The sequence below is a fragment of the Aythya ferina genome (genome assembly GCF_964211825.1).
Source record: "Aythya ferina genome assembly, chromosome: 5".
Lineage (NCBI taxonomy): Eukaryota > Metazoa > Chordata > Aves > Anseriformes > Anatidae > Aythya > Aythya ferina.
In genome coordinates, this window is record NC_140301.1 from 21401827 (window position 1) to 21427025 (window position 25199).

General features: G+C 36.7%; 1 protein-coding gene across 16 annotated transcripts in view; it reads right to left on the reverse strand.

Annotated features, from left to right (window-relative positions):
- Positions 1-844: 844 nt before the first annotated feature.
- The window catches only part of NUBPL (NUBP iron-sulfur cluster assembly factor, mitochondrial), a 103933-nt gene continuing 79578 nt past the window's right edge, over positions 845-25199 (reverse strand). For all 16 annotated transcript variants that reach the window (XM_084521212.1, XM_084521220.1, XM_084521221.1 and 13 more), the window contains 4 exons: positions 23958-24043; positions 17913-18033; positions 12872-12954; positions 845-1438 (listed from right to left, as the gene is read on the reverse strand). In XM_084521212.1, the coding sequence (XP_084377338.1) occupies positions 1376-1438; positions 12872-12954; positions 17913-18033; positions 23958-24043 (353 nt within the window). In that variant the 3' untranslated portion in view covers positions 845-1375. The remainder of the gene's footprint in view (positions 1439-12871; positions 12955-17912; positions 18034-23957; positions 24044-25199) is intronic.

A 25199-nucleotide genomic window follows, 5' to 3' on the forward strand; every position in this document is an offset into this window, starting at 1 on the left:
GCATAGGAGGGAAGGCTCATGTACGTGTACATGTATAGAAACAGACTTGAAGAAAAAATAAAATAAAATATAGCTTAGGAGTACATAACTTCGGTATTTGCAAAATCAACTAAGTTTGAAATTCAACCCATAATTTAGTCCTACCTTTCCCATCTAAATTCCAGGTAATATGATTTTAATGTTCCTAATGTAAATGGATACCAACTTTTTATCTTGTATCACTTCAGTAAGGAAAAACAACTAATTCAAAATGTATGAATAATTATTTGGACTACAGGGAAAAATCTTGGTCCCACAGAGATCAATAGCAGAACTCCTTAGTATGGTTAAGCTCCCAGTCTGGTTAAGATGTATGTTTAGGATGCTTATACTTTACTGTGTAGATGAAAAAGCCTAAATGTCAGCTCAAACATCTGACTGTGAATGGGAACTCATTCCCTGAAGGCATATTCTTTTACTTCAACACACCAACACAAAAATAAAGATCACAGAATGTAAGGCAATAAAAAAAGGAAACCAGAAGGCCGTGCAGTTTGATGACCAAAGATTTCTTTGCTGTATCTTTACACTTAAATTCCAAGTTGCTGCACTGTAAGAGGAATATGCAATCGTGAATTTAATGTATCTTGAATGTTTGCATCCCCTGGCAAACTGAGCTCTGGCATTTTCAGCAAAGACCTCAGTTACCTTGTCTTCTGTCTGTGTCTATTATAATGCAAAGCAGTCAAGAAATAAGCCTAAGGGTCATGTCATCCATTACCCAGTAAACTGAATTACCTCATGATCGAACATTATCCAATAACGAATGAATTTTTTCATGATCCATCATAAGAATTCTTCAGAATATATGCAGATCTATCTTTTATTTGTTTAAAGATGAATGCACACATGTACTGCAATTACATAACTGAATTTTCTACTTAAAATTTTGCATAGGTTAAGGTCAGCTTGGTGGTTAAGCAAGTAAAAAGCTCAACAAAAATTTACAGAAATTATAGCATTGCAAATGTCACTTTTTAAGTAGGTCTTATATCTTGACATCCTTCTCATCATTCTGCTTGGCTGGAGAGGCTGTTTTCCATTCCTGACCTTAGAACAGGGCTCATCAGAAAGATGTACTTTATCCCTTCTTGCTCGATGACGTTACAATCCAGCAGTTACATATTGTCTATCATCTTTTGCATACTTAAGTCCATTTGGACATGGCCAAATAATGATTTGCAAACCTATAAATATCACAACCATAATTTAAACTCTGATAAATTAATTCCCAGAAAAGGTTTCTCATAAAGACTGGTGTCCACAGAATTAAGTAGCAGGACTCTTGTTAGTCACACCAGAAGATCGCTTTGGTGGTTAGTTTGTGATAAACACTTCAAGCTGGAGGTACTTGCAGTCGTCTTACGATTTCCATAGCTATCTTTATATATGCTTTAGCCTGTAAAAACAGAAACATATACTTAGAACCTTTCATTTTCTGTATAAAGCAATACGTCTTGTTAAGTATACATTTTCTCACACATTCAAAGGAAAAGAAAAATGTTATAATAAATGTGTTCTATTCAGCTAGTTTTGTGTTCAGGAAAGTTATATTCTAATACATAAAGTAAGTACAAGCATTATTTAAAATACTGGGGGTACAACACTTTAGTATTATTCTTAGAGCTTGACTGAACAATCTGTCTTAAACAGCAAATAATCAATATTCTTCCAGAGGAGAGGTGCTGAGATGGAAGGAAACTCCAGTCCCACAGGTCCTATTAGTTATAAACTCCCCTCACCTCAAAGACTGAGATGAACTGTACACAGGATTGAGATAGAGAATTGGGAAAAAAATCCAATAAAAAAAAATAAGAGAATTAAGTCATTAAGGATTTTAAAAAAAAAAAAAAAAAAAAAAAAAAGGACATCATTCCAAGAGGCTAAAGTGGGTATTGGAAAGAACTAATTCTGCAATACTAGTATCCCTATAGTATCCCTACAAAAGCTCACTCTCACATCAACCTGTGGCACTTGGCAGGATGCTCTAAGTTGGAGGGCAGAAGACAAAACCCTAAGACTATCAGGAATGACACAATTCAAGCTTACTTCTATCACCTCTGAAAAATGACGTGGCTGGGACCGTGATTGGGCTAACATTGAATATTCAAAAATGCAATGCCAAAAGATACATAAAGCAACTGCCTTTAACACAACTACAAAACTACAAAACGAAACAAACTACAAAACGAAAACCCAGTAATTTCTTTATCAAGCTCACTAACTCACAGTCAAAACAGAACATAAGTTTTAGAAAGGTCTTTGACCTTGATATAAAGATTTTCAAGTAAAACAGTCTCTTCTGTGTGTTAAATGTGTATGTATATGCATATCATCTACACTGCTCAGAGATGGCTTTCATTGTTACAAATTTATACCTTATCTGTAATTTGAACTTGTGCCTTTGTGGTTGTAAAGTAAAACAAAACTTCGACTGTTCAGCCTGCTTCTACTCCATTACGTTGTAACCAAGGCACCACTTCACCTTCTCAAATCAGCCTGCATTTGCAGCCCATGTTGACAGCCTTCCCTAAATGGGGAAGTTCTTCCTTCTTAAATAACTAGAAGAAATCACCAGAATATTCCCTACTGCGCTGCTCTCCCCTGCCTCCCTTGTGCAGAACTTGTAGATGACTGTAACCTCAAGTTAGACCTTGCAGTCCCAACGAGCCTTTAATACAGCAAATAAACTGACAAATATATGAGGGCAGAGCTTGAGGGGCAGGACGAGAAGGTCCCAGCACATCTTCTCTCTTCTAAGCTTCTCTCCTTGCCTGTCAGTTTGCTTTTCTGGCACTCCCAGCCTCAGTGCTCATATACTCCTAAGACTAAACCAAGTAATTTTCTGAGATTGTAAGGAACGCAGACACCATCTACATGCAGATAACAGATTAAACGCACAGCAGACGAAGTGAAGGCCTTAATCCTGAAATGCTCTGGACACACAAGTTATTCATGCAAGCAGTTGCATCAAAGTCAAGTGTGTAATCCATATCTGTAAGTCATAAGATTTAAGCTGTGATCAGCGTTGTATCCTCTAGCTGTACAATGACAAAGCTAAGACTTACTTTAAGTAAGAATTATAATGCATTCTGACATCTGGCCAAACAGCAGTATTTCCCATTCTAAAGTTCAGTGTGTTTTAGATAGTTTTATTCTCTTGTAACCTCTCTTGATACTTATCGTTAAAGAAATTAAAATGCAGTTCTAATAGTATGGTGATTATGGTTAGAACAGACTCAGAAAACTACAGAAGACTAGTACCATTCATGTGTATTTCCTCCACAGGCTTACTCCATAATGCTCTATTTTAGGACTCTCACAAACTACATGTAAGAGGCTTCCTTAAAACCATTAAGCCCTGTGTCAGCTTGCACGCTTATAAGGCAGGGCTAAATCCAGGCAGCACATCTATAACTGGAGATTCTTTATAAGGGATTCTGAGGAACAGAATTCTGCTCAGCCTTTTGTATCACAGATAAGATGGCTCTTGTTCCAGAGTAGCTTTTACATTTCTTAGTACATAAATTGACAAAATATCTACAAGGGAATTATTCTGTCCTAGTTAGTCCTTTATTCATTGTTAAATAGCACCAATTAAAAAAATTAGATATCACTATTTCTTCATTTACTTTGTGAACATCACATATGCTTAAAAATCTACAACCTATACCCCTCACGGCTATTTAGATCACACTAATTCATTCCAGAGAATAAAAGGAAGCATAATTATTCCCAAGAGACCTGTGCTGTTATAATCTGCAAGACCTCATAAAGATTGTGCATGTAATAGAACAGATGACCTGAGAAGCAAGGAATAGACACTGCACTACAAAGAGAACACCGCAGCTACAAGTCAGGTGGGCTGTAAATATTTGCTCATTGTAATATCCCTTGCTGTTTAATTCTGCTACATTCTCTACACTTATATTTCCTTCAATTTCTATGGTAAATCATTCCGGTCCACCAGGCCACTTACGAAGAACAGCTGTGGCACTGTAGGGTCACTCACAAAAAGACACAATAGAAAATCTCGGTCACTTATATAAAAATAATAAAAAAAAAGATATTAGCTTTAAAAGAACTGCATCTAAAATCTTGCAATATTTTTATTCTGCACTACATTATGATAGGCCAAATGCCCAGGGACCAATGATCACAATAACACGTAGCTGAAAAAAAAATTAGTGAGAAATGAGAGTAAACAGTGGGTTTTATTTTATGAAGAACAGAACAAAAAGATTTCATTCCACAGTATAGGAAAATCCAAACTAGTCCTATAGGTATTATTGCAGTGCATTTGGGTAATACAGTTGTGCCCACATGCAACACCCAGTACACTTAGTTATTAATCTCCTGGGGAGTCTACCAAGTCCCCAGCTAGCCCACCTGCACAGATGAGATAATGGATCAATCTGGAACAACAGATCAACTTCAAAAAAGGTGACTGACTGAAATCAAACTGCATTTGCACATAAGTATTTACACTGATTAGTGTAGGAGTTCTCCAGGTGGGAATTTTGGACTACACTGAAAAGTCCTGCAGGCAGTTGCCCCTTTGCACAGATCAATTCATAAGTTTCAATGAGTTAATTAACAACATGAATGCAAAACCCAGCCACTTTCAGAGACTACCCAGGCAGTTTCTGCTCCAGAGTTGACCAAATGGCACATAGATAACTGTAAATACACAGCAGAAATTGTTCTTGCAGCTGCAGGGACAGTGGTTTTGTACGCAGTTAAGATTAGAGATGTTTTGTGCACAGATAATCAACAGCTATGGATCACACATATGCTGGAGTACTCATTCAGGATCATGGACTGGCTCCACTGTGAAAACTGAGCTGAACAGGGGTCCAGGGAGTCTCACTTGAGGCAGCTAAGACACTACTGATTGACAAGAGCCCTTGTAAGAGAAACTTCCATAACCATCCAGACAGCAAACAGATATCCCACTTGGGAGATTTGATTCCCTACGTGTTCCCTGTCAAGATCTCAATAAATAACATTTCCATGTGCCCCCCGCCCCAACAATATTCACGAGTGTCTGGGCAATGATTTCACATTTATGTACACTAACTTTCATTTGCCATTTATCTGAGCTGTCGTTTAGTAACAGGAGGCTAGTTTCAACTCTTTGCAGCCGGCATGCTAGTGTTACCTAGTCCAAATATTACCAGCAGTCTCTTAACCTCCTATGCACCCTAAGCAGCTGTTTAAGCAGCTTTTATTTTTTTTTATTTTTTTTTTTTCTCCTAGATACCTACTTTATAAGTTGAACAGAACAGTCTCTCATTTCCTTACAAGGTCTCCACCAGTAACCAGTCTTTGAGAAAATCAACTGTTTCGAGCCTTTCAACAAGTCACTCAACTATGAGTGAGGGCCAGTCTCTCAGCAGCAACATACATCAGCAGACACGAAAGGTCTAGAGGGAATCTCAGTAACTCAATGCACCTTTCATTAAACAAACACAACTCTATATGTATTGAGCCTTTTCTCCTACTCTCAGTCTATTCAATGTGGCATCTGTACACAGGTACTAGAGCCCATTCAGTTCAGTTTTATCCTCCATCATTACTAAGAAAAGAAGAGGGATTGCAACTGAAAATGGAGAATGACTTTTATTCCTTTTCGGTTGGAAAGACAAAAGAAACTGTAAAGGACAAGTTCTTACTCATGACTGAAAACCATTTTCATTTTTATAAAATCAAAGTGAGTTTTACAGATCAGTGTTTCCCTTCATGATTTGGAAACTCTAAAGGAGTGGTTTACAAGGCTCTTTCTGAAAGCTTTTTTTTCAGATGGACTGTTTATATTTACTAATAACATATCAGTTAGCTGCAAACAAAACATTCTCCCTGTTTTCAGAGGATGAATAAGTGCACACGAGACAGAATGCTCTAAAAACAAACCACATTTTTTGTTACAAATGCTGCCCAGGTGGGGTCTGAGAGCAACAGCGGTAAGGGCAGACAGAGATGGAAGGTGATGTTCAGAGTCAACAGAACTAGATAATGGCCACATGAAAGACTTTTCACCTCTCGAAAACTAGTACAAACACTGTCAGAAAAGACTGCAGCGTTCCTTAAATAACAAATCTTAGGACCAAGAGGGCACCACTGATGAAGCACAGATCTTGAGGTACGAATTGGAGAACTTGTAATAAACTTTGTCAGAAAAAGGACCTATGAGTCCTACTTAGCTGACACAATCAGAACATCTTGATTAATTGCTCTGGTATGGAATAAGAGACATGGACTGGCTTTAAACTGCAAGTAATCTTTTTATTACCCCATCTAATTAAGTCATATAGTAACCCTAGAAAAATGTGAGCCTTTCAGTTACAGCATTTAATTCTCCTTCAAACTCTTACCCATGAGGCATGTGTGCATCACTCCTAAGACAACTGCAAAATGAGCTTACAGCTTATAGCTGACTCTGCCCTGTTCATGTGGATTGGCTTGGCTTGACCTACTAATTTGCCTTGCGGTTCATTTTTACTGAAGTACAGATCTCAGGTCGCAAACAGCTCGCTGCAGAGGCTGCCAGTGTCTAATAAGAGGGATGCACAACTACTGAATACCATTAACCCCTCAGGAAAACGAAAACAGGTAAGAGCTGGTATCACATTTGCCTTCCCCCAAACCACCGCATACCAGCAACTCAGAAAAAGCATACTGATCCCATCACTTGCTTGAGGGCCAAGGACACCAAGGAGCATAAATCCACTTAGTGACATGCTTTCTAACTTCTACTAAAGAACTCCAAGACTACTAAAATGGCTATTAATCTGTTTTAGCAATCCAAAGGAAAATCACAGATTATCCCAAATTGGAAGGGACCCACAAGGATCCAACACCTGGAAAGGACCACCCAAAAAATTCACAGTCTTACCATATCCCAAGTTGAAAGGGATATTTTATGCAAGTCCTGACTGTCTAGAATATTGAATGCTACTGAACCTATAGAGAAGGATATAATATTTAAGTCTGCACAACTAAAGTCTTAGGGACTTGTACTTTATTCATTACTAAAGAAAACTAACAATCATGGGCAACAAGCAACCAGTCAAATAGCGGCCATCATAAGGACAAACACTAGACTTGGCTACCACCCACATGAAAGCAATGTTAGGTGATAGCATAGAAAACAAACAAACAAACAAACAAACAATGAAACTCTCTTTTAATCGGATTTTCGGATTTTTAGTGTTCATGGAAATTGCTTGTGACTTTGACACAACCCCAACCTTCAGTGCATGTCTGGAGCTGCCCCCTGATGTCTGTATTTCACCATGGTATGCTTTTAGTGCCTTCTGAGCTATGATGATAAACACTGGTTTAAATGAGCTTCCAACTTCAGATAACTTTATGTCACCCAGACAAATTCTTGATTGCTGTAAGTACAGGATCTTTCCTACTCTGTCTTCCTCTGGGTAGCTCTGTAACAGTCTTCTTGGCATGAATTGGCAACTTCTGCCACACTTCAGGGAAGCCTCAGCCCAGAAAGGAAACTTAATGAAATTATAAAAGTTGATCCATAAATTACAATAATTACGATGTAGAAGATGGTTAAGTAAAGTGGATGCTTCCTGATAGTACCTAAAAAAAGCCTTAGTACTCACAGGACATGGAAATTTCCTGTAATCCTATATATAAGTAGCTGCAAAAGCCAAGCCTTCCTCTGATAGAGCCTCAGCCAGGAAACACTGCTAGCCTCAAGGTGCCATTGTATGTGTACATCACTCAGGTGCTTTTATGTATATCTAAAAAGACATCCTGCCCAGAAAACATGGTTAAGTAGAATAGTGCAATTCAAATGCAATACAGTAGCATCCTTCAAGCAGACTATCCTAACACTCAGCATTTTCTGCAGCAGAATGAAGTGTAAATGAGGGTTTGATGATGCATTGTGCTATCTACAGCTTGAACAAAGGATTCAGACCTACACATGCCAAGTGTTACTGTGATCATTCAGAGGAAGCCTTGATGGTAAGGCATGTTATAAATCATATCATGCAGTCTCTACTTCAGGGTTTGCTTTTCTTTCAAAAGATACCACACCCTGGAGAGACCACTTTTTAAATGGAATTATTGATGACAGCTAAACAACAGCAAACATTATTCCCTACCACTATTTCAATTTTTTTTCCAACCGTTTCTTGCAAAGCTTTAAAAGCTTGTACATTTTTACCCTACCCACACTTCACCCTTACAAAGAATTTTACAAAAAAGCGTTTCTGAATATGAATTCCATCTGTCCCTTCGGACCACACTAAGGCCTGTAACATTTCTAATTTAATTGAAAAGGGATTTTTAAACCAGACTTACTTTCCTCTGTCAGACTGCTTATGCCTAGTGCTCCTTCTTTCCACCTGACTGGGCTTTCTGTCTCCCCTTAAAGAGCCCTGTGGATTTTACAGTCAGCACATTCCTTCACCAAGATATCACAGAATCATAGAATCCTTTAGGTTGGAAAAGACCTCTTAGATGATCATCTAGTCCAACCTTTAAAAAGTCACAATGAGTGAAATTTTCAAGAGCACCTGAACACATTTCACGTAGTGAACTAAACAATAACAGAACATCCCCCCGTGTGTGTGTGTTTTGTACCATACACTGGTCTTCATGATAAGCTGGATAGGATGACATTAAGCATGATTTCCAGCAACAAATCTGGGTTTTCTTGCTCCAGGTCAAGTTCGATTTTTCTCCCACCCAAGTCAAATTCCTCAAACCGGAAATAAATTTGTGCATATCTACAAATGGCTATGCAATTTGGGGTTCTGATACCCTAACCTATTACTGGTTCTCTCCGTTTGTTCCCATACTTTTCCAATACAATCTACTTGATTTTTACAGAACAAGAGGTTGAACTCAAAGTTTGCCCTGTTTGCAGCAAGAAAGCACTAAGGAACTGGCTGACCGTTACATGTTTCCTGATTTATTTTTTTTTCCAAAAGCAGTTATCCTCCTTATATTTCTGCCATGAGGGCTCACCATTTCTTAAATAACAGAATAAGAAAGAAGGTGAAATCTAAACTTCATTCTGTTATTACTTCTCTGCTGTCTCGGATGTATTATCCTCCTGAATCTTAGAGGTGTATCATCTCTCCACTTTTTTTTTTTTTTTTTTTAAATCATCTCATTCCCAAGCCAAGATGAGAAAATGTGCCTCCTACTTGTCTCAGCCTCCAACACATCTCCTCCCTGAAATGCCTATTTGAGCAAGACTCCCCAGCTTTTAGAAGGTGAATGGTTACACTGGTAGAGCAAATGTACTTTGAATTTACTTGAGTTGCTTCTTTAACCTTGGGATAGATGGGATTTTCGTGTTCAGTGGCATTCCTTCACAGTTTCCCTGTCTCTTCTAGCAAGGTATTAGTAGCAAACCACTGGGCCATCAAGCCTGGGATATACCCAAGAGTTTCAGCCCGGAAGAGCTCACAAGACAACCACCGTACCCACACCTCTCTGAGTTTTGTGTTCACAGGTGGAAGAGCACTTAAACTTCTACTTACATTTTCCTCAGTACTGATGGAGAGTTCGCTGCGGATTTTAGTGATTAATGTAGCGGACAAATAACTCCATGGGAATTAATCACGTTCTGCATCTCTCACTGTGCTTCTGCCCTCTTACCTGCAAGTTTCAGAATGCCTCTTTCAAACCCCAATTTTGCTGCTGATTCCTTTTGGTGATCAGCTACATCTGAGCACTAACAATTCCCACCTGGTTTCAGTGATTCCTCTTCTGTTTTCCCTATTCTACCTTTCCCATTTTAGCAGCGTTCATCATTTTCTTTTACTAGCCTCTGCTGCTTAGAGACTCTCACATATGTTTGGGTGAGCAAACAACAAAGAGAGCCAACCCACCTCCACAGCTTGAGGGAGGAGGGAAATGCTCCCAAGACTCTCAATTATTTCCAGAAGGGCCTGGTAAGTCCTTGCTGTTGATTAAACTAAGAAATGATTAGCTTCTTGTAGAGGATCTTAGATCACTACCAATTGCTGCTGTCTGCCTGCTATCTTTCTGTTGGACTAGTCCCTGTTATTTAGGCTAATATGTGAGTACAGCAATATTCAATTTTCACAGCGCACTTGTGCAGCAGATAAAAAAAAAAAAAAAGTTTTATCAATAAAGACTTAAAAAAAAGCCGTAATTTAAACAACTAAGCTGTCAGAAACACAAGCATAAACAATGTTATACAAAGGAAAAAATCATTTTACCAGCATTGTTTATTTCTCCTTGGGGACATTATCCCTTGGAGACTCAAGCTTTACCAAAATAGAACTTCAGCCATTAAACCCTGACACCCTTTAGCTATACAGGCAACCCTTTCCACAAGAAGATGCATCTCAGGAATTATGTGCCTTTTGATGGAGAACTTTGGAAGTGCATACATCCACACTTCTACACATAATTTTATTTTTTTTTATGGAAGGTTTATTTCGGCTGTTAGCAATTTTCCTGCTAGTTTCCCTTTTCTATCAGCTGCATCTAAGCAAACGAGGCTTTAAAGCAAAGTATCTAACCAAGTTTGCTTATACATTTTAAAATCCTAGTGTAGAGTGACAGCTATGCTTTTACATATCAGCAAAAGAAGGTGAACCCTGTGGCATGCATGTAAGCAAAAAAAAGTATTAAACAACATTTAAGAAAAACCCTTCATTCCAATCTTGATGAAGCTTAGAAGGTGTGACTGCATGCTGGTTCCTGAGAAGTCAATCATCATCCTTATTCCCCACTCTCTGAATCAGCCAAGTATTATTTCAGTTCTGTGAGACTGCATTTCATTTTTAAGTGTGTTCTAACAAAGACAGCACAGAATTTTGTATACAAAAATCTGTAAATTTAAGGGACAAGAGCAGAGATAATTTCAGCAGCTCAGTGCACATTGTTCTCTATCTGAAAAACTATGATTGTTCATGCATGAATAGCCACAATTTTACTTTATTTGAGAAACATGGTGATGGGTGTCATGTATTAAAGATTAGAATCTGACCTTACACAACCTCTCCCACCACCAGTTATGTGATAAGAATTTCATTTTTCTTTTAAAATATAAGAGGACAACAATCACTTTCTGTATGTATAATGAGAAACAAACCAGGAATAAAGGGAAATTCTTTTTCATTCTGTAGAGATTAGTAAAGTCTAAAAAAAAAAAAAAACAAACCTCATTCTCTGAGGAGAATGATTATCTCACAGACACAATGGCAGAGAAGAATATTAAAAGTTTTCCCCAGAGTCACACATATTTGTCAATCTTTATTCCTCTTCATATTTAACTTAATTGCCACAAATGGTGCTTATAACCCCTCCTTTCATTACCAAGAACATAGTCCAAGAAGGAACAGATGGCAACCCTACAGACTCTCTTGTCTTTCTTAATTTTCAGAATGCTGTCCTACACGTTTGAGTGTATGTAGGCTCAGACTCCTGCAGGCTACAGACTTTTGGTTAATATAGATTTCAGATACTGTGAGCTGTGAGCCTTCCATCTTGGTTTGCTCAGCTGTTTTGCTTCAACTTTGACCTAAGCTATACATCTATTCAAACCTTAGCAGTTTCAATCAAAATTCACAGATAGAAACTACAGTATTGATTGGAATGATTCCTTTCACAAGATCTGGACTCAAGATCACTACGTTATTCCGCAGAGGATCAGCACAGGTCTTGCCGAAGACTACAAAAATATCAATTAGAAACAAACAGCTGCTGCTTCTCTAACAAACAAAAAAAAAAAAAGAAAAAAAGAAAAAAAGAAAACAAAGAAAGAAAAAAATAAGGTGCTACAATCTAAGTCACTATTTCTCCAGAATCCTGATTAGTATGTTAATGATACTGGATTATACGCCCCTGGCAAACCCCCATTTTTTTATTTTTTTTTATTTAGTAAGGAAAAGTTATTTCGGCATGTATCTAGCAATCATGGTATTAGAAAGGTTATATGTACTTTTTAGCTTATCTCTAACACATTCTACTATCTATTATCATTATTAATCAATTTATTTTTTTTATTGGTAACGTCTAAGCAGCAGTGAGTAGTGATGCTGCATCATGCTATGCACTGTGACAACACAATGTGACAGACAACACTCTACCCTACAGAGCAAGGTGGACAAAATCGAGTAGAGAGGCAAGAAAAAATACTAACCAGAAAAATCTTACTCTGTAAGTGTTAATGAAATTTCATATGTGCAACTGCTTTTCCTCAGAGACTTGCATATTTGACTCCTACCACCTCAACAACCCACATTTTCCTTTGGCAATAAAATGTTATGGTAAATGCACAGAAAAATCCATTTCATCTTGTATGCAAATTCCTTCACTTTCAGCTGAAAACAATCCAGGTACTGACAACACACGGGTTTTGTTCCAATAATCTTTTGATAGGATCCTTTGACAGTTTCCAGGGTCCGCTACCAAAGGCTCAACCGACAGTTTCAGAGGACCTACATTAGCTGCAAGGTCTCATGTGGCTTGACACTGACCTTCCTCCTCTTAGCATGCCAGAATCTGGATCAAATCTTTGCTATATTGAATGATTTGGACTAATTAAGCAAAAACACATGCACATGCAGAACCCATGACCAGCATTCCAAAACAAAGGCCGAAGTTGCTTAATGACAAAAATCTCTTACAGAATTGCATTTTTCTAAGTTACATTCAGACATGTTTGTTTTCAAATAGCAATAATGAGAAGTGCTCCCCGTTTACTTTTTTTTTTTTTTTTTTGGGGGGGGGAGAGGGAGGGGCACAAGGGGGAAAGGAATAGGGAGGGTGGGAAGGGGGTTGCTTTGTTATTTTAAGTACAGTGCACCAAACTTACGGCATCACTCTGAGGTTGTGAGATCACAACAGGCTGCCCTGAATCACAAGTCTCCCGTATATTAACATGCAGTGGAATGTCTCCTGTATTAAAGACACCAAGATACATGTAAGTGAAGACAATACATCTTAAATGTTTCGTTAAAATAGCCCTAAAGTGACTTGAAATAAAATTCCAATTCAGGATATTCTTTGAATTACTTAATACCAACAAATTAGCATTTAAAATGAAAATTGGCTGCAAAGACGTTTCTATATATCCATGATTAATATATCCATGATTAAGACCAAACCTATTTTGGATTTTTCTTTCTCTGAATAGGAAGGACTAGGCTTTGAAATAAATGATGAAAGGTGTTTTTTTTATTTATTGTTTCTTAAACACACAGAAAAAGACAAACTGAGATGCACAAACTATTCCGAGTACACACAGAAGTTTGCTTCTCTCATGCAAATACTCATGCAACTTACTGTTCAGCTTATCTCCTCACTGTATATTCTTTTCAATGCATTTTTAAGATTTTAATCACTATTCAAAGACTTATTTAAATACTTAATTTCCAAATAACAACATTTGTTAATGTTCCTATTAGGCCCTAGATCCAATTAAAAGGTAGGCAGCTATTCAGTTCCTTTTTCTTTCCAACAGAAATCATCTTTGTATTCTTTCTAACAAGCAGGGAGCTGTCACAGGGGAAAGGAATGTTCTAAAGGAGAAACAATTAGTAACCCTGGTCCATTCTGGAACATACTTCCTGAAATACAGTTTTTTAGCACTAAAGAAAACATGAAGTTCCCATATTTAGTTCATTACCGTAACAGATAATTATGAGGTAAATTGAAGACCAACTTTCTTTTAAAGAAAGATACGGCAGCATTTTACATCACAGATGGGTGTGGACAAAACGGCCTATGCTTAGTTCAATTTTGAGTGCATCTCAGAAGATCCATCAATTTAATTCATACATTTAGCAAAGTTGACTTAATCTACACCAAGCCAGTATAGATTACTGAAGTTCAATATAGTCAGAAGAAACAACATAGTCAGAAGAAACAACATAGTCAGAAAAATTGTATAAAAACAGACTTTGAAGTAACAAATCTAGTTAAGATTTAAAGCAAGCACAAAAATAAATGAAAACCAAATAAATAGCAGACCAAAAACATGGCTCCATGATTACTGAGCTGAATGCTTGAAGAAATTCAGTTTCTTATGATTATTATTATTATTCATTTCCTTCAAATTTAATTGTTTCTTTTTTTCCCAGTCCTGAATGAATTTCTTTAGGCAGAAAGTCTGTCCACTCATTAAAATAAAAAAATAAAATAAAATAAAACAAAACAAAAACAAGGGAGTCCTTTAAAATTTCCTGTAACCCTAAATGTTTTTGTTAACAGAATAAGAGTAACTTTGTAAATCTCCCACAGCTTAGGTCTTACCATTATTTTGTGTAGACACAACATTCACTTTTTTCCCCAAGGACGTTTTATTAGCGGAAAAAATACTTCTTCACTGTCAGTTTAATAACAATCTCAGACAATTACAAAAAAACTTATTCTATTACAAAACAGCAACTTATCTTCCCAATGCTTGCAAAGATTTGCTTGCACAACATGAGCATAATAGGACATGTATGGGCAAAAGTGCAATGCAGAAGACAAAGCAAAAGGCAAACCCAATTAAAAAAATCAAAACATGATACATGAAGCAGAAGCAAAAAGACAAAATCTGTGCATAAGTTTGGCTGATAAGGATTTGAGGAAGATGAAGGTTTTATACTGTTCTCCACTATAGGACATGATGGGAAGTTATCAATGTAATATTTTTTTCTGATGATACTTTAGACTGCAAAGAAAGCATAAGAAAGTGTAAGTGCTCAGGAAAAAAAAAAAAAAAAAAGAGCCGTTGCTGCTTCTATGAGGAGAATGTTGAAAAACTTTGTAAGTACACCATGGAAGATTGTGCTTGACAAATTTGGTGGCCTTCTACAACAAGCAACTGACATCATCTACATGGGCTTGTGCAAAGCAGTTGACATTGTACCACACGATATCCTTGTCTCTAAATCAGAGAGACATGGACTTGATTGCTGGACCACTTGATGGGTAAGGAATTAAGAGCTGAATCAAAGACTTGCAGTCAAAAGCTCAATGTCCAAGCGTGGGACACAAACGAGTTGTGTTTCTCAGGGGTCAGTATTGGGACTGGTGCAGTTTAACATCTTTGTTGGTGATATGAACAGTGGGAAAGAGTGCAGCCTCAGCAAGTTTGCCAATGACATCAAGATGTGTAGTGCGGTCGACACGGTGAAGAGAAGGGATGCCATCCAGAGGGACATGGACTGGCTTGAGAGGAAGGCCTGTGCGATCCTCATGAGGTTCAACAAGGCCAAGTGCAGGGTCCTGCATCAGGGCCAGGATAATCTAATCCTAAACACCAATACAGGCTGAGCAGAGAATGGATTTAGAGCTGCCCTGAGGAGAAGGACCTGTGGTGTTGCTGAATGAGCTCAACATGAGCCAGCCACATGCACTCGCAGCCCAGAAAGCCAACCGTACGCTGGGCTGCATCAAAATAAGCATGGCCAGCAGGTTGAAGGAGGTGATCCTCCCCTTCTACTCTGCTCTTGTGAGAGCCCACCTGGAGTACCCCATTCAGCTCTGAGACCTGCAGCACAAGAAGGACATGGATGTATTAGAATGAATCCAGAGGAGGGTGTTGAAGATGATCAAAAGGCTGAGGCACCCCTCCTACAAAGACAGGCTGAGGGAGCTGGGGTTGTTCAGCCTGGAGAAAAGAAGGCTCTGGGAAGACCTTACAGGCAACAGAAGGCTGCTACAGGGGGCCTACAGGAACTCTGTCAGGGGGTGTAGGGATAGGAAAAAGGGGATTGGCTTTAAACTAAAAGTGGGTAGATTTAGATCAAATGCAATAAAGAAATTCTTTACTCAAAGAGTGATGAGGCGCTGGAACAGGCTGCCCAGAAAAGCTGTGGATGCCCCATCCCCAAAGGTGTTCAAGGCCAGGCTGGATGGGGCTTCTGGCAACCTGATCTGGTGGGAGGTGTCCTGCCCATGGCAGGGGGATTCGAACTGGATGGTCTTTAAGGTCCCTTCTAACCTAAACCATTCTGTGATTCTACGGTGTGTATAGTACTCAGTATCTTCGCAGTATGTAAATTTGCTTAACTTTCTGGTCATAGTTCTGGTAACTCAAATAAAAAAAAAAAAAGAAAATGGGAGTTTCTGAGACAGAGAGAGAAATTAGCAATGCAAAGTCTTTCTCAGAGACTCACTCTTTCCTATAGGGAAGAATAAAAAAGAAAAGGCAATTAAAAATACTTGAAATATTGAACTACACTCTGAAGGTGACTGGTGACTCCCAATTGTCTTCTGTCAAACAAAAATAAAAGAAGTTTTCAATCAAAGGCAGCAGAGCGTGAGCAAATAGGAAAATACTTTTCTATCCTGCACACTGTTAGCTTGCAGACTTTGTTGGGTACTAATGAAACTAAGAACTTAGATCTTCTAAGATGACTAGGTCCTGAACTGAACAAAGAGAACAGCAAAACATAAGCCAAATAAATTTATAGATGGATAAAATCTCTCAAAGCTTTTGGGTGCAATTCAATAGCAGTAGGATAAAATTACCATTTGGGATGGATTAACATATAATCTGTAAACAGAAATTTTTATAATATCATATGGTATTGCTGTGCAATGGTCACCCTTGGAAGTATGAGCATACTAATCAGATCAAGTATTGTGATTCTAAATTTAACCCGTGGGGCATTTTTCTTAATCTTCAAACTGTCATTGAAAGGCTAGACTAAGGGAAATTTCACTATTTTTTTTTCATATGTTTTGACCATCCCCTGCTAAACCTGCAATCTCTCACACCTCTCCTTATTAATCACTATTACAATAGGTTCTGCCTTGTTAGGGAATAAAAGAAAAACATTTACGAGACCAACAACACAGTACATCATCTGTGCCTGTGTATCTAAATGCATGTTTGACTCAACTTCTTGCAGAACATTTGCATCCATCCACATAACCCAAGGCTGTAGAAGTCCCCTTGGGCTCTGATCGCAGCTCATTATATATTCATAAGACTAAAAGATAGCCCAAATGCATGTCTTTTAATTATATGTTGCTGTGTTATCTTAAGTTTGTGTCACACCTTGATGTTTTTGTGTTGATCTAAGTGAGCTTCCTGGTTCTTTTAATGAATTAGCTATGGAAAATCGTTGAGATAATTATAGTAATACATGGAAACACATCATTAACACATGCAATTATCCCATTTACCAACTTAATTACGCTGTGTGTTTTTTTTTTTTTTTTATACTGAAAGCACAGGTTGAAATATGCCTTTTTAAAGCAGCAACATACATTTTGATCGATGTATATTTTAGCTTATATGCACGCCAGATGATTTAATCATGGACAATTTCTGTTTTAAACATAAATTTTCTTTTGAAACAACATTTTGCAATTCAGCACATTCTTTTCATCTCAACACTTAAATATAATCATTAGTGTGTTTGCTTCCATGCTAGAGTAAAGGTATCTTCATATCAGCTATAGAAACTATTATATTAACTATAGAAACTATTCCAATGAACTGAATTTCAATTAACATATTTATTTCACACACACAATTCATTTAAATTAAATAAATAAGGAAACTTCTACTGGCATTATCAAACAGAGTTCTAAGGTCTAAATTTTACAGGATAGCATAGCATAATTATAACAATGAATTTCAGGTAATATAGACATCATTACCAAAATAATCCATGTTCTGTATTGTTTGTAATTCAAATGAGATTTAAGATGCAATTCAAGAATTTGCATATCCAGTCCATATCCCATTAACAAGAATGATCCTGATAAGAATCAGAGCATGAAACAACAGGGACATTCATCTACTTAGACTTTTAATTCTATTCCATTTGAACGTGAATATACAGTAATTTAGAGTTGTGCAGTTCTGTAGTTCAGTTCATGCCATTAAAAAGCTTTTTCTACATCCTTACCTAGAACATCCAATCCAAGGGTTTTTGCTAGATCTCTTACACCATCAGCTCCAAAAATATGTGTCTCATGTTTACATTTGGGACACTGGAAAACACTCATATTTTGTACTAGTCCTAAAACCTGTTGAATTAAAAAGAAGTAATGTTGAAACCTGGGATTCAAGCATCAGTTGTTACTCATCGCTGACAACAAAGAAGAGATGATCAACACAGAATCAACAAATCATTATCAGCTTTTACTGTCTCAGTTTTGCTATCATTTGTACATTATTTAAAATTTTCTGTAATTATATCTCTCAAATATTATAGCTTCTTTGTCAAGAGTAGTACCTCTTGAACAGATCTAAGAGGTCCCCCTCCCAGACGAGGAGATGTATATTATATTTCCTGAACTCTGAATACTGGAAGAGTTTTCAGGTACTGTTTTATAGCTTTGTAATTTGCAATTTCAAGGAGCAAAATAAAAACATACCATTACAAGAAATGACAATCAGACATGCTTTCAAGATTTTTTCGTAAATTATCCTTTAGGGAAATATTTACAAAAAGAACCAGATTTGCTATTCTTCTGTAGAGAAGGAAACATTTTAAAGGTCAAACAACAGAAATAATTATGTGAAAGAAAGTTGCAAAACTACAGCATAAAAATCTAATACACATGTATTAGGTACCTTTCTGCTGGTGCCAGGTGTTCAACAGTATACATGCAAAATATGTCCTGAAAATTGGCCAGATCAGGCACAAAAGTATCTTCTTTCACAATGTACAATAATGCTAATGATAAAATTGATCGTAGTTTATTCACCTAGTAAACAAGACTGTTCACTGAAGTAGAGCAGAATTTCTCAAAAGTGATGACAAGAGCACAAAAACACTTGAAAATTTCTACCTCTTTGCTAATCAACAAAAGATTTGCTTTAAGAGGTTCCATGCTACTCAATTTCATCTCACAATCTTTATGCTACTTAAGTATGTCACATACATTATAGCTGAGTTGTAAAAATATGATTATATTTTAAAGTACAGAAAAGCTGCTATATACCTTGTGGTATTCTGTGCTTTCTAAAATTTCCCAGAACATTCTAGTTCTGTACTTTGGCAAAGTTATTAGGATAGTAATGTATCCTCTGTGGCAATGAAACATATCTAAAAGGATGTTGGTTCAATGTAAGCAACAAGTCTTAAGTTAATCAATTAACAGTGGCCGTACAACTTTTGGCACCAGAAGTGAAAATAAAGACTTAACTAAAAGAATATGGAGGTAGCACTGCAAGTAAAGGCATGTTATTTACAATATCTTAAAAATTTCCATATATCAAAGTTAAAACTGATCAAAAGGCAATACCTTTTTTTTTTTTTTTAAGCTACACGTACCACTGTTACGTGTTTCATACCAACTTCTATGTTTTCCTTTATTTATGTAAAGCTCTCAAAGGGTTTACAGCAAGGAACATTTTAAGGAACAGTAAAAAAAAAAATTATATATATATATATATATATACACTTAAAAAAAGAGAGATTACCTACTTTGAATTTAACAATACAGTTTCCTCATTTCCCACTGTCTCCCAGGGACTGCTAGAGAAGCAAGAGGAACAAATTTCTACTTGCTGGTACATCACCACAGATATTTTTTTTCATCCAGTTCTTAAACTAATATGACTTATGGCATACTAAGTGTGAGTACATGGCACAAAGGTGTAACAAGGGTGTACAGCCACAGTCTTCTTCCTGTTGACCTCTGAGGAGGCATTCATCCTGCTCTCCTTAAATTAAGGTCATGGAATTTTCACTGTGTTGACAAACTGGAGAACACTGGAGGGAACATTATTTGATGAAAGAAAAACAGCGTTTTAACTATGATACAGGGAAGCCATTATCTGCAGAACAAAGGAAAAAAAGATCTTAATATTTATGCTCTAAATGAATTCATCCACATCCAGATGTCTTGGGTTTTGAACATTTTGTTCTCCTCAATGTAGTTGTACAACACGTATGATACAGTGAATTCATAATCAAAGTCATGTAGTCTACTATTGTTTTGCAAATAGCTTAGAAATATTTCAGCTCTTTTGTTAGTTGAGATAACCTAATAACTGAAGAAGTCTTTCTGCCACAGTTACCACAAATACGGAGATACAACTGTATCCCCAATGCTAAATCAGTTTTAGAGGTCTTATTCAATGTCCTTTTTTGTTTCCATTCCAACAAATCTCTCTAAAAGCAAATGACATTTCAGCATTACACAGTCACTTTTACTTTCTCAGCTTTATTCCTATCTGTCATCCAACCAGTGAGCAGTGCATGTACAGTGATTACTGATGTATAAATTGTTCTTCTGGCATAGGAATAGATTTTTGGAATATTAGTTGCCAATTATAAATACCCAATTTGATACACAATCTGTCCAAACACACACACCTTTAGTGCTGAAGTCTATTTTTAACAAGCATATTTCTGCAGACATTTAGAGAAAGAAGAGATATCACTATTGTTTTCAGAGCTTTTAAATCTACAGACAAAGTAATTGGTCTTGCTAATAAAGTGAGTAATAACTAATTTCCCTGCTCAAATAATACATCTGGAAAAGCTTCAAAGCAGCTCTGACTGTTTGCACAGACTATCCCATAGGTACCTACGAGTCTGATTCTTATCCATAGAGAGTTCCTCTTCCTGAGCATTTCCCTGCAAACTTGGCTCAGTAACGACATGAAAACTATGACTAGATGCTCCACAGTACAGGAGCTAGCCTATGGTGCCAGAATACAAGACAGTCACAATACTGAACTTCATTTGGTCAAATTATTTTTCTGAATTGTGAAAAGACATCCATCAAGAAGTAAGAGGCAACTTACTTTTCATTATCAATGACCTGCATACGCGCTGTTTCTGAATGCTTACTTATTCCTTACGTTCAACTAACCTTTTGGTTAAACTACAAATCGTGCCCAAATCCACATATAACTGCTCTCTCTATACAAAGAAAGAATGCCTGAGAAACCCACCTAAGTCATTCCCTGTACTTTAAGAACAGCTGGCGGTGAGGTCTGACTCCAGTCTGACTTGAACTGAAGTGGTGAGGGTTACAATTCCAGTTTGCCATAGACTTCCTATGGAAGTACGTCACTTGATGTTTTAGTGCTTCAAGTGAACATGCACATTCATATTTCTGTCTTCCTAGTTTTTTTCTTCTGACAAGAAATTTTTAGTTCTAACTGCAGCTCCCTATATGAAGCCATAATCTTGGCTAGGTACTGTAAGCTACAAAAATACCAACAAGTACGTATCTAATTAAACAACTTTTTATACATCTTAGAAGGAAATACATAGCTGTATTTACACAGTTTCTTTGAAACCTGGGAAATCCACAATGAATCCTTCCAACTCAAGGAAGCTACGAGGAAAGTTGCAGATTTAATTAAAGCCTTCTCATTTGCTTTCAGGGATATGCTTTTATCATAAACCCTACCCAACTGAACTCAATTTCAGAATGTGAAAACAGGCAATTTTTTCCTAAATACTCCAAGTTACTAATGTGGGTTTTTTCATTTTCTCTGTCAACAGCCCAGAGAAAGCCTCTAGGATCTATTAAAATGACAGCTAAACTCACATAATGGGACAAAGTCTTGAGAGTTCGTGGTGACAGTAGCCAGTATCACTTCGCCACGTCCTGCCTTGCCTGGTACACTGCACTTTGAAAGAGATGGGACTCTTCCTCTAATGACTACATCCTAAGACTTAAAGTAAGACCTGCACTGTAATCCTGGCTCCCATGCTGACTCTCAATGACAGATTTCAATTAAATCCTTCTGTCATTTAATTTTAATTCAGTACGGGACAAACAACGCTAACAACTGTGACTTTACTTTGGTAATACTGTATGGATGTAATGTGAGGCTCTGGTAACTAATGACTGAAGCAGTGATGGGAAGGTGGTGTATAGATGCCTATGTGCACAAGGGAGACTCCGGTTTATGGAATAGAAGCAAGCACACTCAATGACTCACAGCTTAGCAGACTCTCAACTTCTTTGGAAAGTAGACTCTCTGCAATTGCTTTTTTTTTTTTTTAAAAAAAAAAAAAAGATTTTAAAGATCAGATTTTTTTACTGAGTCAACTGCATGATTAGGACACACAATTTTAATATGGACCCACATATTTCACCTCTTTGATGAAAACCCCAGGTTTGAAATTATTATTTTAGACTTAAAACTAAATGTAATACATAAGCAGGATCTGCTTTAACACTGAGGTAAATGAGACATCTACACTGATGCACATACAAGGTGAGAAAAAAAGTAAAGCACCAAATAACAACAGATGACTGGCTTGAGAGCATTCAAACTCAGCATCTGGCACAACTGCTTTGCTGTGGCTTATCATTCGAGTAAGACAGATCTGAGGACTCCATCAAATCTAAACAGATACTTAAAATCCTATCTACCAGCAGTCAAATAAACAGCAGCCAAGTTGGTCATAGAACACATGATTTTGTGGAAGCCATTCTCTTCAAGGAGCACTGAAGAAAACTGACTTAGAAAGAAATCTGGATAATTTCTTACAGGAAGGAAAATTCAGTGAAGTACTAAATTGAATACGATTTTATATGAGGAAGATCATCTTGCATGATTTTAGCAAATCCGAACAAAATCAAAACAAAGCATTTCATATGCTTTTCTTCTGTCATATCTACATGTATATCTGTATCTATATATATGTATGCATGTATTTTTTTTTAATAGCAAACAATAAATGCTGCTTTCATTTTGGTGCAAAGATACTTCATGAATAGTTAATTATAAGGAATTTATCTATTTATTTCTTTTGATAATCTATCCTGTAAATTAAAACAAAAAAGGCAAAGCAGTCTCCTCACGATTTCTGTTGCTTTTTTAAAAACTTAAAGAATGCACTAGCCACTCAAGAAATTTCCCTTTCTTAATAGACAGTAGAAGTGACCTTCACACAGATAAGCCATAAAATATACATTTTTTTTTAAATTAAGTACAGTAAATGGCTTTTTTTTCTTTGCTATTTAAAATAGGGAAGCATTTCAGTTTGTATTTTCTCATCAAATGCACATTTCAAATGAAAAATGAGTCTCTTCGTGAACATACTCCAGAGTATAACATTCAGTTACTTAGCAACTTGTAACACTGTCAAGACCTTACAGCAATTTAATCAAATTTTTACCTAGAAAATCCGTTTAATTAGTAGCTTATTTTTAAAAATTAATATAAGAATAATAAACAAAAATATATGCTTCTTACATTCTTTCAAATCATTTTTTGTAGTTCTTCAATTTAGATCTAAAATATTAATTCAAACCAGTTCAGTGAAAAAACACAATTATCAGTGAAAACTTCCAGAATATTAAAAAAACAAGAAATCAAGTCAAATTTGTTACCTTTCTAATATTTCCTCATTTTCCCTCCATTTCAATCCACATGAATATTGGGGATAGTTTTAAACATTTCATTTCCCAAACAAGCAAGCTACCACATTAACTCTAAGCCTAATGAGAAACAAAGCAACAAAGATGGACTTGCTGGTGTAACAGTCACAAAGCCTTTCAAAAGGCAAAGTGACAATTAGGTATGCACATATCTTCCCAAAATCTTAAATTTCCTTCTTAAAATGAAGGTGTTTTTTTCCACATCTCAAGAAATTTCAAATTTGAGCTCTAACACAGAGATGAAGAGAACATATATTGAGGATATAGTAAGACAATGTATTTGGAAAACACAGATGGCTTTATAAATCATCTCTGTCTGGTTAGCTGTCTGACATATTCCAGGTGATTAAAAAACTGTTGTAAAAGAAATTAAATACTATTACCACCTAATTCTGACAAAATTCTTCTTTCCCTTCTGTTAAAGTAAACTTCTGATTCAGATATAAGGCAGATTCTAATTTATTTTTTCCCCCAAACAAGAATTTATGAGATTAAAATGATTCGTGAATAGATTGTTCACCTATTACAGCATATGGAAATTTTCCACGTTTTTAAAAAAATCTATAGGTATTTTTAATATAGATGCTTACAGGTACATGGACTTTTCTAAACATTTCAGCTCCCTTGCGTGCATCCAGTAAAGCCACATCTTGTGGAGTGGAGATGATCACAGCTCCTGGGAAAAGAAAACATGAAACATCATTGAAGTTTATATTATGCTTCATAACCACTAAATATTTTGGCTGTTCAATACTTTTTAAGAAATAAAATTACAGTTTCTTTATTATGCAGTGATAAAAACAACTGAAATATAATGCAGAGTGATAAAAATAACTTAGAAAAATATAAGATGAAAATATCTACTTAGAACACATTTATATTTTCTAAATGAGAAAATGGCTCTAGTTGCTATATGACCACAAACAGACGATAACATGGTCCACACGCTCACAATTTGCAATGGTGATATTCTGGAAATATGTACACAGTAACTGTTCCATGCCATCTGAAAGCTTTTGATTTAACCTTAAGCCTTGCACTAAAAGCAAGAGGCAGCTATCTGCCATTAGCTTCTTTCTTTCTGAACCTGCTGGGCTTTCGGATACCACAACTGGCAGGCACAAACTTGAAACCAGTTATTCCAGGCACAGCACCAAGGAAGTCTAACATGATCGTGGCTGTATGAATGATTCTAAAATAGACCGATGCATACACACTTGCATAATGTTTGGGGAAAAATAGCGCCCTATTGCTCACCAGTCAGGCATGACCCCAAGTTCCCTGATAATTAGGGCTCCTAAGAATTATTAACTACTCAGAACAGATAGAGCTCTTTGTTAGAGGTAAGAACATAGGAAGTCTACACATTACTATGTTACATCATTTCATGACTAACACAGCCTGCAAAACCAATATTGCCGTTAAAATATTCCTTATCACTTCACAAAGAGCTGTGTCTGCATCTTTTTGCATATGCTCAGGGGCTTCAAATATTGTTTTCTTAACACTTGCATCAATAATATGCTCATATCCATCCCTATTTTTAAAAAATGGGTTATAAAGCATCACATTAGTGAGCAATTGATTAGTTCTGGTTTTACAGTGATCAGCCAGTCTCCTAAGTATGTTATAAAAATATCTCTGCTAAGTTGTATCACACTAACCTCACAGAAGAAATTTGTGCCCACCTTCACGCTGAAAGCAATTACGATATATAATTTCAGACACATGGGCCTGCAGTTGCCACCCTTTGGTGTACCTGTCAAAGGAAGACACGTATAGATTTCCCTAGTCATCACCTGGGACTGCATACTGGGAGCTTTGATGTCCCT